Source organism: Ceratina calcarata, unplaced genomic scaffold (genome assembly GCF_001652005.2).
Source record: "Ceratina calcarata isolate Rehan_Ccalc_2016 unplaced genomic scaffold, ASM165200v1 scaffold297.2, whole genome shotgun sequence".
NCBI lineage: Eukaryota > Metazoa > Arthropoda > Insecta > Hymenoptera > Apidae > Ceratina > Ceratina calcarata.
In genome coordinates, this window is record NW_017152138.1 from 697537 (window position 1) to 718557 (window position 21021).

Consider the following 21021-nt stretch of genomic DNA (forward strand, 5'->3'; position numbering starts at 1 on the left):
ACAACTAATTTTTTTATTTACTCTTTCTGTTTCAGAACACTCTCCTGGCAAAGTGACGCTCAAAGCGACCACGGATTTCTCGCTCCTATCTAAATTAAGGGTAAGCACTTTTTTGCCATCGAGTTTAGAATCACAATGAATTCATGCCTGGTAAACTTGGTTACACGGTTAAGTAGAAGGCAACGAGTTTCAATCCAGTCAAGAGAAATTCTGTGCCGTTCTACATTGAATCTATTTATTTAGCCATTCGTCTAAAGATCGATTTATACATACTTATGTATGTAACCATTTCTTCTCACTGCCGTATTGATGTCTGCGCATTAATTAATATTTATATGCAATACACAAAATTTGTCTACGCGATTCTTTTCAATGAACTATTCTTCTTCATTAAATGTAAACATAATTGTAAGAAGGTCAGGAATTTATCTGTTAAAACTTGAAACGTTTTATTCAATATGTCTTTATTCTGCAAACCTACGAAAGTTCAGGGAAAAGAAGCACGGTGTATCTCGATCGACAGTCGACTAAAGAGTGCCTCCTCAATTATTCTTCGGTCCTTTCTTCCACTGCGTTCTACGCAACGGTTTTCTTAACGGACCCTCTCACCCTCTGCGTCGTTATCGGGCCTTTCTCCGAACGTCCAAGTCCCAACGTATACACATCTCGTTACCATCGTCTTGCGCCTTGGTGGCCTACGTGCTATTTACTCTTACATATGTATCATTCATATGTACACCATGACTACGTCTACAGGCATCATGTCGAATATGAAAATATTCAATCATTTTGTAGGCCTTTTGGACGTTTTATGACCACATACGTTTGTACCACATTGATGTGTCTAGTGCCTGTTTGCGGCAAAATGATGATAATGTCACACAAATCAAGAAAACGTTCAGTTTCCCCGATCGAAACATGCAATTTCACGAAGTGCATATTATATAATTGATCTTCTCAGAGTATGCGATACAAGGGGTTATGCCACGTCTCTTGGAAATAGAAAGTGACGTAATTTAACTATAGTAATAATTCTTGCGGATGGAGAAGGATAAAACGTTCAAGTATATATACGAATACGAATACGCACATGTACATCCCTATCTGTGATGTGTCCGTTCCCACTCCGAGATCAAACCGGGAAATGAAAGAAATGTTAGCCAAATCCTACGAATCGTGACCGGAGAGCATTCAGACCACGGATGATAACAAACACAGCACGAACACTCTATAAACAGAGTATTAACATTCAAAACTGTAGTCACTCTAATTCGAATCACCGGCACCAGCCGGGACAGGGAACGTATGCGAAACACAGTTATCTATAAATCGACTTTAAGTCGATAAATTGTGAACTTTTCCTTCTGTTTAGTGACCACCCAACATTTGTATTCGCACTGTTCTTCGTTTTACTTCTGCCGTCTCTGCCTTTGTTTCTGTAAAACTGAGTTGATCTTTCGAATAGAACCGTGGAATCTTTTCTTCTCATTGCAACAAAGAAAAAAAAGTGAGAAAACTTTCTTCTGTATTTGTTCAAGTTCCTCTGCTATTCGTGGAACTAGCAATAATAGAATGGTTCTCTGCAATTGTAAAAGTTTTGCGAAGCTACTTCTCTCTTTTTCGAGAGAAAAGAACAAGGGATTTGAACCTTGTTTAAGACTACTTAGCGTGATCTAAATTTGGAATTTTGGTTTCAGTTTTCGATGCATAATCTCATGAATCCGTCAGATGTAAATGGATACGAAAATAGATAATCGGAACGATCCGTTTTGTTACTATTGACGTCATCTCGCCACGTCATTCCAATTGCAAGAGCTTACACATGTCGGGAATATGAAACATGTTGAACATGTAACGTAATATGCAACCGTACTACTACTACTACTAATTTCTACCAATAGCACGTATGCATATAAGTACACGAGAAGGCCATAATTATGCTTTCATAATTTACCGTGAAGGTAGAAATAAAAGAGTACAACTCATCACATGGATTCACGTGATTCGCCGGAAAGTAATTTAAAAAATAATCCCGTCCTAGCCAATGATATTTCGTGTGGTAAGGATTTCTGAATATACTTTCTGGAATCCTTCCTGGAACTTCCTTAGTTGCACGTCTACGGATGATACAGACTTGTAGACCAAAACTTGAACGCCTTGATACGACGCGACGCCTAAAGATCAAAGGATTCCTCGAGTGAAAAAAAAGATAAAAATAAAGAACAAATACACGTTCCCACCGGCGCGGCGTCTCGCGGGTATCTAGGAACTTTGAAAACTAAGCTACGCCTTGAGCCATGAAAAAACACGCACTTCTTTAAGACAGGATCTCGAAGCTTTTCCTAAATTGTGGTCAACGAGAAAATAATGGAGACACAGAGGAAGATAAATGTCGACGCATCACGTTGCGTCGAAAAATGTTTAATTACGTTTCGTAATTACGAATTAATACGGAATTAAGTGTTCGTGAAACATCGAAAGAATTATAGCATACGAATAATAATCGAAAAATAATTTAAATCTGCCATTGGTTGCTTAAAATCATCTTATATCTACGCTGCGCGAACTTTTCTAAATTCATTACAACAACGGAACAGCTCTGTTGGAAAGAAAAAATTGGAATGAGGAAATGCAACACAGCGTCTCGTACTGAGAACTCCTGGAATTAATCTCGAACACGTTACTTGGGAATATTTTTTAACGAGCTTCTGATTAACGTTCGGGAGTTGCAATGCTCACGCCACGCGTCCTCCGGATGATTTACACGATCGTCCGACTTATTTGCAAAGTTTACGCAATTTCGTGGCCGTGACGCTTGGCTTGTAAATATTCAGAAAACTTCTCTTGGAACGAGGTGGTCGCGAACCGCTCTGCAAAGAGGAAGGAAACTTGAACCGCGCTTCAATATCCGAAAGAACATAAACTCACGTAGCCTCTGAATTGCCTCGACTCCCCATATTGTATGTATACCTTCGATTTTGTTTACTTGGACCGAATCTTTTTCATTTATTCACAGGTAATCTGCGCTCTGATCGTTTTTAAGTACATGAAACTTTATGATAAATGTTTCAACTTTCGCGTATCGACATATAACGTGTAAAATTAAAGGAGAACACGTCAGTGAGTAGAAACTATGAGTGAGTGAACAAATATTGTGGCATTTATCTTATCACTAGTCAACCAATAAATTGATATTACGAGAATTAATATTATTAGAGCTCCACTCGTTTATACGAATACACGAATACACGAATACATAGAATATTTAAGCTTTAAAAATTCTTGGTTTTTTTGAATGATTATTTTAAAAAGAAAACGAGCTCGAAAAATAAATTACTTTTAAACAAAGAGTATTTTATCTAAAAGGAACAAAGTGCATTCGATACGGAATAACGTGTATTTATTCACGAATCTTGCGATAGCTTGAAATAAGAAGATAAACGAAGCAGGCAATGTAAACGCTATACAAGTGGATATTCGCGTGATTAAACATGGATGGAACGGATAAAGAATTACATTTCAGGACAAAGAACGTTGTCGTTGCTCACGACGAGAAGGGAAGGATAACGATTTCCAATAGACTTTTAACAAGATCGAGAGTAATGGGAGATGTTCCATTACGTCAGAGAAATGTTGTAACCCGACGGCAAATACTTGTTATACCCGACGTGATGTTATTCATTCCCTCTTGATTTCTTTCCTATTTGCATTCATAATCGAGCGGAGAGGCAATAAAAGGATAATAAAAAAAATAAACGAGCATGATAACTTTCACAAAGGCAGCTAATCATCCTCGCGAACTTCATGGAAACTATATGTATACATACATTCAAGAGAGATTTCATTACAATGCACACTAGTATTAAATGGAATTTCGTTTGTGTCGCGGTTTCTGAACTTTTCTACCGTTGTTACTTAATAGACAATTAAAACACACATACTGAATAATTTCAGCAAAGTAGTAATGTAGATTTGTATTGTAGTTTTTTCTTCAATTAAAAACGAGTTAAATGAAATAAAGCGAAACTTTGAAGAAATAGTACATATTCCTCGATTTGATCAGACAGATGAGATCCAAGGGTATACCCCATTAGGGATGAATCGCGTAATCTTAGCAATCTGTTGATAAATATGCGTTTCCTACGGCCATGGTGCACAGCTGCGTCTACTTTGACATCTGTGCACTTTATTGTGCCTTCTGTGCCTCCGTCTTTATACGGACAGATACGAACGGAAATTATAGCATTACGCTTCAATCACGTCCCGTCAATAGCAAAGACGCGCGCGTCTCTATTCTTAGTTTGACGAGTATTCTCATCTCGGCTGGTAGTATCTTTAGCAGCAAGAGCCTCCGTTTCCGAATGGATACACTGGACTTTAAATTAGATACTGTCCACTAAATAAAACGAGTGTCGAAACTGTTTAACAGAATAAATATCAGTGCATGTGTGTAATTGTAACTATCGACAATCAAGAAACAAAACTCTCTTAATGTTGTGTTGAGAATTGGTTAAATTAATTGTGTTTTGTATGGTGACAAACAACAAATGACGTGAAGAATTTAATCAAAGAAATGTATATAAAGTTCTCATTAAAAGTTTCGAAACCTCTGCCGCGATACAATAAACGTATTTTCTTCAGTCCCTTTATTTCATTATAATGGCGTTTCTCTGGTGCGTAATTACAACATTCAAGGCTGCAACATCAAGCGGACTCTCGATTATTATTTTTGAGAACAATATCAGAGAGAAAAATTTTACCACCTCGTACATGTAAGTGAATACACACAGAAATTAGTACAGCATAGTAGCATAACGGACTCAACTTCGCCACTGCCCCATAAATCAAAATTAGAACTTTCAAAAAACTAACAAGGCGGAACTGCATTCTCACCTCCCTGACCCAAATAAAACAACCAGAAGACCTTTAGAAACCACCCATGTGTTCTTTAACGCATATAAGAAATCTTGTATGTTGTCTCTGGCGCTCCCAACATCCTGTTAGTCAGGCATGTTAACACCGGGCATGTTACCGAAATCGTTGCTCTTCTTTCGTTCGCGCATTAGCCACTCCTTTCCATTTACCTCCCAGAGGGAATGCGTTTTTGCGAAAAAATTAACTATCAAACAATGTTTCCAGTTACTTCACATCATATGATTTTCCGTTTCTACCCCAAATATAATATGTAGGTATATTTCGTGTTAAAGAATATCTATACGGAATTAATCATATGTGTCATAGTTTACGATTCGTAAGAACAACTCCAATTCCTATTGATTCGCCCTATATGTATTTCACAAGTTCTTTGTTCCTCGAACAATAAATACGGACTTTCTACTCCCGCGTTCGATGACACTCTCCTCGAGACTCACACCGGTTCTTATTATACATACATATACATGTACTACATACCTAATAATAGTAAATTTTCGCGATCGCCGGGCGCCTTCATTATGCACGCATTGTTGTAGGTATCGCTCAAGAATTGACAAACGTTTACTCGAATGTTACTTATAAATGTAATTATCCGTATTTCGTCATTCGTCAGTGCAACCCCTTGGCTCGGCATCGTTCTTCCTTAGAAACCACCCTAGAGAGGGTTGTACATCGTAATCAAGAATGTCGCGTGTACTTTGGCTCGTTTGTCGGTATGCGTGCGCATGAGACGATGCATGCGGATATTATGCGTGAAATTCTGGTATATTATGCTTGTGTGTATGCGAGTAGACACACGACGAGAGGTTTAGTTACATAAAGGGTGTCGTCCCGGGAGGGTGGTACGGCAGCAGGTGTATATCGACTCCGCGCCTGTATTAATACCTTACTCCGATCCTTCTAGGGCATCGTCTTAGTATCCTTGTCATGTTACAGAAACGCGGACTGTAACTGGAAACGACTAGGAGCAGGATGTCATAAAATTACACCCTTAAACGATATCAGCTAATGCTTTTTATATCATATCAACAAAGGATATACTTTCGTGGCACCTTTCACAGTTTCTTCCAAAAATTGCACACGTTGATACGTAAATTGTACACGTAGGCGTTTTTCTCAAATGTCGACAGACATTTCTGTCGAATAAATATCTATGTGTAATATATTTAAATCGAATAATTTGTCAATTATTTTTGCACGTTAATGAATAATTGAATAATTATATTAAATTAACACGTCGAATGTTTTTTAAACTGGTACCAAAAATGTTTTATATTGCATAAAAGTTCACAGCCAAACTACAAATCTTATTACTTAAAATTCCAAACTACTCCATCTTCAATTTGACTTATAATAATAAATTATGAGACACAATAAGATAGATCTCTGTCGGTTGAAGAACCAAAGCTTAGAAACAAACGACATTTTATATGCACCAATCTAATACTTCGTATTCATTTTCAAGTTCCACCACTCAGCGACTTGGTTTTTGTTCATGAAATATTTCTATTCCATACCTTTTGAATTCTACACGCGATAATTAGCGCAGCCCAAGTCCGGACGCCGGGACATAGTTTTTGTATAATTCTTCGTGTGTAGAATAACTGGTAATTGGGTCTCTTTCAACTCACTTTCCATGAAAAAACTTTGCAAAATTAAATGAAATAATTTGTCAAATTCGCGCAGGTAGAAAACACGAGAGTAATTGCGGAAACGTTTCGCATAGATGAGAATGGAATTGCGTTATCAACGAATGCCATTATTCAAACAGCGAACATCGAGGGTATCGATATTCATTGGTAATTAAGTATTAACAGCATATCTCTGGAAAATGACCTCTCGGCTAGAGTTCAGGCTTCCCTCTACGTTTTGAACGCGTTTCTCATTTATAATTAGAAAGTCGATTACCGGCGCGGCGCCTTTGCGATTGCTGAGCACAGATATGAATACGCTCAACGAATAAAATAAATAATTTCTTTCTCGCTACAACTCCCTTTCGAAAACAAAGCTTGGACACGAGGAACCATTGTTTCAAACCGAAGACAAATCGATTTTAGCCTGTAGTAATTTGTTTGAATTAAACCGTGACTTTAAATCGAAGTCAATGAATAAAAGTAACGAATGCTGAGGAAAACAATAATAATTATTGTGTTACCATCATTTATTACCGTCGAGGTAGGCAGTGGAAAATGTATGAGTTGAATACGAGCAGTGTCATAAAAGGAAAACAAATTTTCACTGGCGAAACAAAATAATAATATTTATTTCGGTTGTGACGGCAAATGACATGAATAAAAAATAACGTGCCTCCGGTGATGGACAATTAGATATTTGATAAAAAATGCTTATTAATCAGATTTTCGTTCATGCTCCATTTGAATACGTGGAGTACGAGCTGGAAATCAGATAAATGTTCGTGCGTGACACGCACGTTCGTTCGAAAAATGAGCAAATTATGAAATTCATGGCAACCCAGCTCTCTCTCTCTCTCTCTCTCTCTCTCTCTCTACTTCTCGCTCCGTTTCGCGCGTCGCTGTCCCTTTCTGTTTTTCGATACAGCCCTCGTTGAACACGCGGAATATCCATTATTGGATAAATAACGTATTTTCTGTCGTTAATATACAGCGGTCGGTATTAATTTACGCACCAGAGCTGCAATTACCTCACCAAGTCGAAAGCATTTCGTTTATTAATAGAAAGAGCACGATTCGACGTTCTACACGTTGTTCCGACTAACGAAAACTTTAAATGAATGAAAATAGACTTTTTCGGGTGCGGAATACCGGTGAGTACCGCGGTTTCAAACTGAATTTCGTTTCGGCCATTGTGCGCAACATTTTCCAGTTTATATTTCGAATTTTAATAGCCTCGTTTTTCGTGAAAATCTAACTTTTCTATTATTTTAAACAGAGAAGCTGGTCGCGGACAGTGATCAGGACCTCAAACATGTATGTGTTTTACTAGGGACTTGATTAAATCTACGAACAAAACTCGTTAGTAGGATCCGGCGGATTTCATAACTTCATAACGGACTGTTGCCATATATATTTATTCGAGTAAGTTGATCGCAACGGATCAAACCAGCAATAAAATTTGTACGTGCATAGAGAAATTTCTGTTGAATATAGAAATTTCCAAATAAATACAGGTATATCCCTATACTGCGTTCCCATACGTTGAACTTTCAGGGATAACTTTGATAGTCCAAATTAGTTTTAGGATATAATATGGATAAGATAACATGGATATGTAAAATGGATGGAACGTAGAATTGTTGTAAATATATCTTCTCTGATCTATCGCGAAGACTATCGTATCAACTAACTGTAACTGAACATTCGAGACCTTTTATGTATAAACCAGAATCCTCTTATGCATATTTACAACGATAACGTATTTCCCAAGTGTGTACACCAATATAAATTAATACTATCTACTAATTCATATTGTAAGCGAACTTAACTAGTAAGCAAGAATTTTGACTGAACTACAATTCCTTTCTATAACATAAGCTTATGCATATACTTTTTACCCGAGACTATTCAAATGAAGAGCCGGTATGAATTTGACTGTGATAAATAAAAACGTAGTACTGTCCTAGTCCATTTCTGGGCCCACATGCGAGGCCGAAATAAATCTTTATACATATATACAGTGTATTCAACTGAAGAGCACTCTTATAACTATTTTAAATGCATCAGACATACATTTTTTTTTCCAATTTACGATAATTCCTAGAGCGAATCGAGCGAATACAACGATCTTTATGAGTCAATTCATGTATTTTTCATATATCTATCAAAGTTTTTCGTATTGTCGATAGAACTCTAATCCCCGTAATGATTATTCCCTAATTAATCGTAAATCCAGTAAATTATGAGATAGTTATCAATTTGGCTATCTATTACGAATTCTACTGTTACAGCACACGAGTACGCCGTGTGTTCAATGATATAATTATACAGCATATTAATTAACAGGCCACAGAGACCTGTTGTACGTTAATTAACTGACGCGTTGAGATTTGTTCACGAACGAATAACCGTATCTCGACAATGTTCACGAATAAATTCCAATTCTATCGGAATTATCTTATCGATTGAATTGTCTCTTTCACTAAATCTTTATGTTCACCTCGGACGGCTACAAATATGAAATTTAGAGAGTACATTGTACACTAAAGCAAATTTCTTTTGGAATCAATCGATTATTCCGCCTTACTTTATTACAAACAGGTTCTTCAATTACTGTGCTTAATAAAACATGTTAAACTCAATGAAAGATAGAATTACATCGGATAATATTCGTATTATGCTAACCATTTCGCATTATATTTGAGACGAGATCTCAGTTACTTGTGTTAATTATGATCGGATTACGCGTAATCTAATTTCTTCCGATTGCACAATTTTCCATGCCGAGTTCGTTCGACAGCGTTAATCATCCACGAAGCTCTGCCATTGAATATGTATCTGCACAGCTATCCAGAGTTTCAAATGAGATAATAACAAAGTCATGCCCGACCGATTCGATCGTATAAATTCTGTCGATATTGACAACTGCGAATTAGATTTTCAAATACCACTAGGTATTGTTCGATATGCCACAGATTCGTCGAATCTCTCGGCGAGACTTTTACCGAGTGTGCTACCTACTTGCCTCGCCTCGGATTACATCGCCTTGGCTCGAGACAGGAAATTATTGCATTTTTGTAACTGATGTTCTCGAATTTGCGGCTCGCCCTCGCGCCTCGTGATAAAAAAGTCAATTCGCAGAGCGTTGACAAGAGGAAGGACAAGAAGGCGACTCGAGGCGAGTGCGATGCAAGTACTTACATTTTCCCACTCGGCTGCTCTCGTATTGCCTTGACGAGAATCTATTGCCTTCAGCGTTAGACTTCATGAATTCCTCCTCTTTCATTTTATATTAACACGTCTTTCCATTTCAACGTATAATCGCAAAGGTACTTACGATTTGATTAAATTTTTTTGATAAATTTAATTCACACAGCTTGTTAAAGATTTAACTGGAGATACAAAAAAATCGTACAAGTGTTTAATTTTAAAGTGAATCTTTTCATGAAATATATAATAAAAAAGACTTAAACAACACAAAAACAAAATCCTCCGTTATTTTCGAGCCGTCATGTTCTTGTCAATTAAGTCATCCAGATCGTGAACGAAATTCTTTACCTTTAATCTGCGCGCACTCGAACCGATCACCATCCAATGTTTTTTATTTAATATCTGCGACAATCGATTCATTTCGTTAAAATTCACCAGGGGATAGCCAGATAACCAGGGGAGGAACAGTGTATAAGGAGGAGAAAAACCAATACGATCCAATTCACAGCGCATGTATTCAATTGAAAATCCATCGTGAATAAATAAAGATTCGATTTCTTCGAGCGCGCAAAATTTTAATTTCTATTAACATACTTATACTATACGAAACCAAGATGATCAGTACTAGTGAAATCCAAAATCAGAATCGACAAATGCTCATTGTCAGTGACAACAAGAATCATCAGTACGAGTGCAAATCAAAAGAAATGAAAGCGAACCAACCCAAACAAATAAAAAAAGAACGAGACATAAAGTCTCGGACCGAATATCGTTTATAAAATAACCTAATGAGACTATTGATCCTTTATATCCGCCCAACCAGAGTCGTAAAATTAAAAATTAAAAATTAAAAATTAAAAATTAAAAATTAAAAATTAAAAATTTCATTTTTTTACTTTATTTCCTTTCCGTAATGAGCTGCTTTTCACTCTGTTGACAACGTTATAAGTAAATGACATGCAAATGATAATGGGGTATTAAAAACTGACAGAACACGAAATGAAAATAAGATATGTACATCGGTTGTACACACAGTCTGCGTCATTAAAAAGTAACTTAAAATTCATAAATGAATTTAATAAGCATTGTATTATTCACGCTGCAATTATATTATACTGTTCAAAGACTGGCATGTTCACTCTTTCGTGTCAGGCGTTACATCGTGCGATGATAAACAGCAATAATTTAACTAAATCATTAACTTATTAACCCAAGCATTTCTTTTTATTCTGCTACTATGTACATTGTTCATCGATAGAAAATGTCAGAAGTGTGCGGGCTTACGTGTTTGTACCATACGTGTTCCTTTTATTTGTTCTTGTTTTTTGCTTCGCATAAAGTAAAGATGAATTGAATACGACTGAAGGAAAAGGAAACGAGTGCGAAATGGAAACCATGTCTTTCGAAAGTAACCGCAAAAGAATTTCTAGGTGCCTCGTTGCAGGACGTGCATACTCGAAAGGAGTTTGACGTGGACATACGTCTTTTTTATGTAACAGGCACGAAGCTGTTCGTGATGCTTCAGATGACTAACAAAACGAAGGGAGAGAAGCCATATAACAATTGCTTAATTTTTCTTATATTCGAAGGAATTGCAAATTATTAATTTGAAAATAAATTGTTTTCAAATATAATGTCCAGTTTCTGGTTCATTGTGAATCTACAGTCAATCATAAAATATCGTTCATAAAATTCGATCGATAAAAGTTGATTTCTGTTCGAAAACTCGTCCTCGCAAAATTATTGCTCAGCGCAGCTGAAATTGCGAGCAGTTAGTTCGCGCAATAGGACGGTCGCAATTTTTACAAAGACATTTAAATTAAATTTTCGATCTCGGATAATTCCCATGACTGAAGCCAACGTATCACCAACGTATGTCCAACGCTTTGCAATTAATACGTACATCCACGGTGAATTCGAAAGTCTTTCACTAAACCAATCTCCGCTGGAAATAACGGAGATTGAACATTTTTTTCCTCTTGATTTTCACCCTGTCATTCATTCGTGTGACATTTGTAAATGTCAAAAAAGTACTTCAACTTTCAGCCATTTTTACGTGAACGTTACTGTACGAACGTGACTGTTGTTAAAGGGTTAAAACACTTGAAAATTGCGAAATGAACAGAGTTTTCCTTAAACAAATCGATATTTCATCAGGAACGTTGAAACCGTATATTTCCTTCGTTTAGAATTTTCCTTGAATCAGTAATACTAACGTTAATTTTCAAGTTCTAACGTTACATAACTTGGCCAATTTACACATGGAACAGTATGTAAACTCTTTACTTTCGCTTTATCCATATCTAATCTTCTCGTTGGCCGGATATTTACAAGTAAAATATGAGCGATCGATGTGCGTTAGAACGACAGGTTGAAGCCGACAGCACGGGGACTTGAGGACTAAAAAACGAAGAAGAAAAATTGAGAATAACGTAGCGCCGAGAAACGTTGAGACCGCGTGGCGTCGCGGCGGTGGCGGTAGCGGTTCGGCTGGGTAAGGGTTAGATAAAATACGTGAAGAGAACCAAAGAACGGTGGGGGGATGATGTAACGAGAAAAATGGGGCGCGCAATGAACCTCGGGACGGTATTTATTTTGTCTTGGAACGATGGTTCGCCGCAAACCTGGTAGCACAAAAGGATCGTACCACCCTGGCCTCGCCAACGATAAAGTCCACGAGAAAGGATGAGGTGAAGTATACGCGGACCATGAGTTTTCCGTTGCGGGCGGAGACTTGAAAAAGTTCTCCACCAACTTGTGTGAGCAACGGGTAGTGCGCATGTGAAACCCATGCATGCGGAAAGTTCTCTTGCCGATCCACCGAGGACCGGGCACTCTTCTTCCCGAAGGAAGAATCCCGATTCCCTACTGAAATAAATTCTCGAGAGACTTTACGTCTTTTCCGGTGGTATTCTATCGGGTTGTTCTCTTCTCCTCCCCCGTCTGCACTCACCTAAAGTTAATCAATTGAATGAATCTTACGATAGAGAATACTTCTTTTTTTTTTTAACATATTAAGTTTGTTAACATATTAAGAAATACAAACCCAGACCTTGTAATTAGTGAATGCTCAAGAAATGATAAAATGATACGTATGTGCTGTATAATCAGTGACTTAAGCAGATTTGTTTTCTTGTATTGACAGTATCAGAGACAGTGTTTATTCCACTGAGGGATTGCAAGAGTTTCGTTGTCGAAAAGAAAATATTCATATACTCTATCTGAATGAAAGTTATTACGATGGTAATTCAAAGCTCGGGAGTTTCCTATTAACATTACAACGAGGCTTTTGTTCATAATCTCGTTTCATATCCATTGAGGACTTTGATGTTCTTACACAGTTACAAGTCAATTTTGTTCTTTGATTCTATTGCTTTCTTGAAATTACCATACCTGTATTCTTGCACTATCCGCATTTCGTTCTAAATTTCGCATCAGGATTGCATCACACAGACCGTGTCGTTACAATGTTCGTCTACGTTTATAGTCGCCTCGCTGTTTCCCCATTTGCCTGCGAAATTCTATTCCGGAACGATAGAAACAAAAATCGACCGGTTGACACGCGACGTCACCCAATTACGTGATCTCGTTATAAATATTTGATCAGGGAAACGCAAACCGCTCCACAGGTTGCGTGGCAGTTACTTGACAAACGCAGTTTGTCGACCGTGTACAACCCATGTCACGACCGCGGAATGGAAACGAACGATAATTGAATTCGTGTAATCGACGTAACGCTCTAGCTTATTATGTCGGTTCCACGGGAATTTACATTACAACACCCCCCAATAAATTATCAATTACTTCTAGAGAGAAATTAACGCAACACTGTGCATAATATTAAAGATCCTCCTCGCGACTAGATGATTCGCAACCTTTTACCGAACATGACGTTAACATTCTTTCAGAAGAATTAAAAAGCGTCGTTCCCCTGACGTCAATTTTATACTTACGCCATTCGATAAAAGTGGAGATTCGATAACGAGAAACGTTCGCTCCGATGCCCGATACGAAGTGTTACGGCATAGGTAAGTGCCGCAAGTGCTAGACGGTAACTAACGTAACACGTAACGTTGGGCACTTTTTCTATCCTTAATTTTAACACATACGCTGTTTCCACACATCCACCAAATGTAAACGCAACTCGCCTTTTGACTACCCACATATCCTTTCTTCGTGCCAGAGTGTTTTCGAATAAATTCAAACAGTAAGAACGTCGCCATCGTCGTGTAGTCACTTCCAGATCCAGCACCTTCTCCTGTGTGAGGCTCTCTCTCTTTCTCTCACTCTTTTCCCAACCCTCTTCCTCCCGCGTCTATTCCCGTAGGGAAGCACAAAATGAATTGTACCCACCGTCGTCCCCGACGGAAAGAGTAATTTGATGCACAACCTCGAACTCCCGGACGATAATAAAAGGGGTAAAGTGTGCTCGGTGTCGTGTTGTATTAATTTAAGTTCAGCTACGCAGCGGCGCGGCGCGGCGCGGCGCGACGTTCGGAGGGACACCCAAAGCAATATTAAGTTAAATTACCAACAGTCCACGCTAACGGTTAGCTCAGCCCGCTACTCGCTTCCTTGAGATTAACGGAACGGACTAAGAAATAGAAAAGAAAACGGTTCGGATGGAAAAGAAGCAAGAAAGACAGCGAAAGGGAAGGAAAATTAGGAGCTGGCGGTGCACAACGAACGGAGATGGCGACCGATGCCGACGCGTGGGCTCGAAAATATTACAGAGAACTGTGCTCACTCACGGCCTTCCCTGATAACAAATAACAACCCTTCCCCTCGTATTGCTCGGTCTGCAACTACGGTTTCTCTTTAAAATTCTAAACGCCGGTTAAAACTGTTTTCGATTACAAATTTCGCTGTTGATGTCATGCACATCTGTCAACCGGGTTAACAGAAATTAAAATGTTATTACGTCTACAAAAAATAATTTAATGATACGTATACATTTATCGTGAATATAGGAATGTATAATTTTTCAAACGTTGTAAGAATTAATAAAAACTATTTGAGAGTATAAAGTGGAATATAAATCAAGTATCTGATAAATGTGAGAATCAATTATCGTGAAGATATTTGCGGAAATTAATTCGGAGATGGATTGTGGGATTTGTTTTTTAAGAAATCGTGTAGAGCGCGTAATTTCAATAGTTTTTCCGAGCAGTCGCGAGTGACTTAATAACGTCGCATCGATCCGTTCTACGCATCCGAATCTACGAATCCGAAGCGTATAATAGTAATCATAGCACATGGAAAATTGAAATAATAACAAATTAAGCATTAATGATTATGTGGCTGTGAATTAATTTTAAGTTGAGCACTACTGCTCCTCGCGGGCATCCTTAAGATAGTCAAACCGAACTGGCAGAATCATCGTTAATGTTTGTACAATTCAATCCATTCTAAGCTCACGTTTCTCTGTTAACAGAAATCCTCGGAATGGAGCTAAGAACGGTGAAGCTGTTGCTCTACTCGGCCCTAGTGGTCACCATGTGCCGGAGCGAGGAAGACTGGACAGCTCAATGCTCGCCATCTTGCAAGTGTATGTGGATCTCCGGCAAGAAGACAGCTGAATGCATCAAGCAGAATCTCACACAGATACCTGATGGCCTGTCGCCGGAAATCCAAAACTTCGACCTGACCGAGAATCGTATCACGCATCTGATGCACGACTCGTTCAGCCGAGTGGACTTGGTGAACCTGCACAAGCTGGTGCTACGAAAATGCGAGATCGAATCGATTCACACGGACGCGTTCAACGGACTAAAGCTCGTAATCGAGATCGATTTGTCCGCGAACTACATTAGAACCCTGTACCCTGGCACGTTCGAGGAAACGCAACGACTCAGGGTGTTACTATTAAACGAAAATAAACTGAAGGTGCTTGAGAACGGACTGTTTCGCGATCTAACTTATCTACAAAAAGTAACGCTATCCAATAACGAGCTTGAACGAATAGAGGAAAGGACGTTTCGTGATTTGCCGGATTTGAGGATGTTAACCTTGGACGGGAACAATTTAACCATGTTGAGGCTACAGAGCTTCGATTCGTTGCCGAAACTTGGCAGTTTGGAATTGAAGAACAATCCATGGAACTGCAATTGTCGTTTGAAGTCCTTCCGCGATTGGACAATCTGGAAAAATTTGTATACGAAACCCACCACGTGCCACCAGCCGCCCAGTCTTGCGGGAAAAATGTGGAACGAGATAAGGAGTGATGAGTTCGCCTGTAGGCCAGACATTTCCACAATCGGGCCATCGGTTAAGGTTGAAATGGGAAGGGGGAACGTGACTTTCTGGTGCAAGGCTTCCGGGATCCCGAAACCGCAGGTGTGTCTCCGCATTTAGTAAATAATTTAATCACACACGAATTAATATTACGTTGGAACTTTAGTCCTGTTCCCTTTATTCGACATAGAAACTGTTTCATTCAAATTTATTACTTGCGAGTAACAGGATTATTTCTTGTATTATATAAAAAACGAACTTCTTTATCCTTACTGCAACCATAGAAAGGATGAAATTTATTTTAAGCTCTTACGCGCGTAAAGAATATTTTTGAATAGATTCTCAATTTTTTATTGTTAGAACTCCCCTAACTAGATCTTATTCTTTACGTGACTTCAAAAGCATCGCTTTTCGTTGCACTTGGCTAAGCGTCATTCTCTACAGAATCAAAGAATTTTTACCAAGCCCAGGATTTTTAATGCGTTTATTTGAATAAAATTTCCTCTACAATATTGAAAGGGTAGAAAGGACTACTACATGTGTTCTCCGCGTGAGACCTTTTATTTTGTAGTCCAGCATGTCGGTAAACGAATGCACCTAGGGAAGGGGAAGGGAGTTAACGTGCGTTTACAGTGGATATACTTTAAAAGTATCTCTCTAGTCTGGGATCAGAGAACAATGTTGAGGTCGAGATCGTTTAGAAGCTTTCAGGCTAAGTTGCCCGAGTGCGGTGCTATCTTTTCACCGAACCTAACCATCGCCAGATTGTATACCAAATTGTCTCACTGTGGATTACCAAAGTCAACATTCTACCGGCTTTACCGCGTTCTCCTTTACAATACTTCATCGCGGTACTATTTCGTTCTACATGTTTTTTCGCTCCCTTTCACGTTTGATAGAGTTTTATCCCTTCCGGCAAACTAAAGGTATTATGTCACGTGTATATAGCCGTTTATAAGTCTTAAAACAGTTTGGCCATTGATATTAGGAATATCGAAATCTTATGCTTGAAATACTATAGACCAAGAGCCGTCAATCTTTTTTAATCATCCACCTTTTAAAAATCTCCTATTGACCTCTTCGAAGATCTCTTGATCGAACCCCACAAATTTTAGTGATTTCTTTATATGTTACAAAACAAAAAGAAAAGGCTTTTACCGTTTTTATGCATTTATTTTACATTTGTACATTTTACATGGTTTAATATACATATGTAATAACAATTTTATCATTTATCACTTTAATCATTTTACTGACTGACAATCGCGGTGATACGGATGGGCTTGATGTTTAGAGCGATTTTTAGGATAAGATTTAGTTAAAAATTAGTAAGTTTTAGTCTTAAGTCGCTTCGGAATTTCACATTCGACTTATCGACCCCCAATCGATCTCCAGTGTGTGGCTCCAGATTCACCCGCAATAGTGTAATATTGATCCCGGGGAGTCGATATCAACCACTTTGGCAGCCCCTGCTATAGACTGTGAAGAATTTTAACTCTGCGTTATGAAAAACTAATATAAAAAATGAACGAAAAAAATTAGGTCGGTCATTTCTGATTTCAGCTCACCTGGGTGTACCGCTCGAGAGTATTGAACAATGATACCAGACGTCACAACGGTGAGAAGAACTACATCTTGAGATCCAGCCACGAATGGTTAAACCTAACTATACCGGACGTGGTGCACTCCGACAAAGGCGATTACGTCTGTCTGGCGAAAAGTCCCGGCGGGAACACTGAGAAAAACGTGACCCTTATGATCGCCGGCGATGCTACAGGCGGCAGGGACAATATAATCAGCCTACCGCTCGCTCTCGGTTTAGGCGTGACCGCGTTGGTGTTTCTGTCCGTCACCGTGTTCCTTTGCGTGTGCTATTGTCGTCGCCGACGGATGAGACACGACGAGAAGAGTCTGGAGGCGGCCTCGATGGAGCATGGTTTAGGTGAACAGGAAAAGTCCCTCATCACAACCATAAATCCCGTGGTGAAGCCAGCCAGACGTTACGAGGCGCCTTCGGTGACATCGCACGGCACCGAAATGACGGAGCTGAATCGTACATTGCTGGACAACGACTCGGTCTTCGGTCAGTACACTGCCTACATTACTAAACAGTGCGTGGCCAGGTGCTAGCTACTATCCATTTGTTAGGCTCACGAACCAACGAGCGTATACGCTTGGGACCTTCTCACAGAACAGTTCACGCTCAGCTAAGGCTCGGCGGTGTCGTTTGCGTGACGCGAAAAGAGGAAATCGTACGAGTAATAGGTTTACCACCGCAAGCATTTACTCAGAACGATTGAGCCTTCTGTTTCCTTAGTTTAACTATTTTCTATATGAAATTTGCCGAGTTATATGGATAAACAAATTGATTAAATTCGTTTCCACCGAGAAATATTTCAAAATTTTGTCTAGTTTTTTATAAAGACGATTAACATTTTACATTTGAGAGATATTTAAACATTTTCTTTTATTAATACCCAGCAAGTTAGCTATGCGAAAGAATACGTGTAAATATGAACGTCCTAATTTTTTTAAATGCTGAATGTAGAAAACCGTTCACACGTTTAACGTTCCCAAGGTACGGAATTATCAAGCCGCCGATATTGACAAGGGAAGATCAATCAATGAAAACGCGAACAAAGGAATTTCGTCGATAAACGGGACACCGAGCTGTGAAAAACTGAAATCCAATTTAGATATTGTTAAAGCCGCAGCCATTAATCTTCTGATTTCCTTTCGAAAACATTTCGTTCGCCACAGTTAACGGATATCCTCGCTAATTAAAGAACGGGATAGATTAATTGAATCGTATATACGACCGAGACGTATTTAACTCTAAGACAATCGTGTCGGCCATAGCGTTGGACGAGACACGCGGCAGATAAATGAGGCGCCATCGATCCCGGTTTAACAAGTATCGACCAAGACTGTTGCAAGATTAATGAGAGTATGCAACGCGTAATGATACGGAGGAGGGAGAGAGGCCAGCGAGAGAGGCATTCGTCATTTGCGTCTGCATGGTCGTCGAAGCGGTTTTTCTGCGCGGACAAGCTCGTTTTCCGTAAAGAAAACACAACGCCGCCGTACTTAATGCGCAGCGCAGTGCAGAGGAAATGCCTATTTTCAACGGCGGCGCGGCGCGGCGCGGCGCGTTAATTAAATCTGACGTGTCTGCAATGTCTCACGCAGACGAATCGCACATCGGGAAACGATTATTATTATTTTGATAGAAATTGTAAATACGTGATTGCTTTCACACAGAACACTGTAAATTATGTGTAGTCGAAGGTCTTCGGGTAGTATTTGTACTTGAGACAGCTTGATCGTATGTAGTGCGATTGGGAACAGTACGAACAGTTAGTGAACGAAGGCTTCTTATAGTTATTAGATGTGCGATACCCGATTAAGAGAGTCAGAGTATTTTTGTCCTTTAGCATCGATGATTATCGAGGCGAATTTATTAGAATCATTGTATATAAACTTCTCGTAACAAGCAACGAAGACAACGGTTAAAAAGGCGATCAACAAGAAAGACAAGGTAGCTATGCAGGCGCATATTGTGTGTAATTCAATGCGAACAAAAGGTATTAACTCTTTAGCTACGGGCGGGTTCTCCGCCGCGGTACTCCCGCTGACGATCGCTCCGTACCGCGGCGGAGAACCCAAGTGCATGTCCAGAGTGAGATACTTATGTAAAACGGTTGTTCGTTATATCATATAATACCTGAGTGGCATCTTTTGGCGGGCCGCTATAGTGGCCCGTAGTAGCGAAAGAGTTAATGCAGAATACATATTTTGCATTAGACGTTCTAATCAGGATCTAAAAGACGGCTTTTATCAATCCATATTTGAAAAGAAAAAAGATAATAAAATAAGTACTGCATCGCAACGGTACTTTTTGCAACCATTGTACTCAGAGCGTCAGCGAGAAAAAGATTGTTAAACCGTCAGAGTGCAAACGGATTATTCGCTCTTCGATGAGGACAGGGAACAGTAGAAGGGAGCAAACGCTCATGACTGTGTACGTACAGAGTGGTTAATAAAACAATAATGTAGAAAAAGTGCGCGTTGTACGGCGCTCGCCTGTATTTCACAAACAGAGAATGATAATCATTACGAGGCGCTCTTCTCTAATTTAGCAGACCGCCATTTTTATCGAAAGCAGGTACAGACGATTCTTTCCCGTAGATACTACACGCGGATACTAACTTTCTGTGACTCAGCCCCTCTTTGCAAAATTTCAAAAATAGTAGTTGAAATTGTCAAGGATCTCAACAGGTACCTTTCGCATCTCGATCACCTCTTTGTACAGACGGTTACCGCTTTTCCGCACGTACATACGCTACCAGAAATTAATAACTATCTTGCTCTGTTTCTGCCCTATTTTCTTCTTATGCCGGCTTATATCAAATAAGGAGTCAAATGACGTTCGTGAGAAGAAACGCTATTTGACCATTTGATCAGTTTCGCTTGTTTTCCTTATCCAAATGAATCTAGCACTACGTTATTGAGTTCTGGTTCTCGTCATTCGAATCAAAGAAAAATGTGTTGAAAACATTAATCGCATGTTTAATCCTGTTGATCTCTTTGCTATAACCACCACGAAGTTAGAATCGAACCCCGCGGCAACTAAGATTCCGAGAACAAAATCATTGACAGGCGATCGACGTAGACACGATAAAAGGCAAGTGCGCTGGTATCGACCCGCATCTCGTTTTCCCGACAGATTTGCGGAAGCAGAAAAGTCGCGTCGCGAACTACCATTTAAATTATTGCTCTGCGTCAGACTCACGCGAAACACGTACGAAGTCACGGCCCATTTCTCTCCAAATGGAAACTATCTGTGAGTGCTATCGATTTACGTGTCTTCACGATATAAGCCGCGACAGGTCTTCTGTATTATGTAATACTCTTGTTCTGATACCGCTACGCGATGTCTGACGCAGTTTCTTTCTATCGCGAGAAGAGGGTGCCAGGCCTGAATATTTCTATCATTACGACCAGGCGC

The 21021-nt window shown here is 39.2% G+C and overlaps 1 protein-coding gene across 6 annotated transcripts in view; it reads left to right on the forward strand.

Moving 5' to 3' along the window:
- The window catches only part of kek5 (leucine-rich repeat, immunoglobulin-like domain-containing kekkon 5 protein), a 154118-nt gene that overhangs the window by 122521 nt on the left and 10576 nt on the right, over positions 1-21021 (forward strand). For 4 of the 6 annotated variants that reach the window (XM_026812866.1, XM_026812868.1, XM_026812867.1 and 1 more), the window contains 3 exons: positions 36-100; positions 15214-16115; positions 17577-18096. In XM_026812866.1, coding sequence (XP_026668667.1) covers positions 15225-16115; positions 17577-18096 — 1411 coding nt within the window. In that variant the 5' untranslated portion in view covers positions 36-100; positions 15214-15224. Of the gene's footprint in view, positions 1-35; positions 101-4220; positions 4773-12197; positions 12470-15213; positions 16116-17576; positions 18097-21021 lie in introns of those variants that run through there. The other 2 variants (XM_018023179.2, XM_018023180.2) reach the window with 2 other exon arrangements.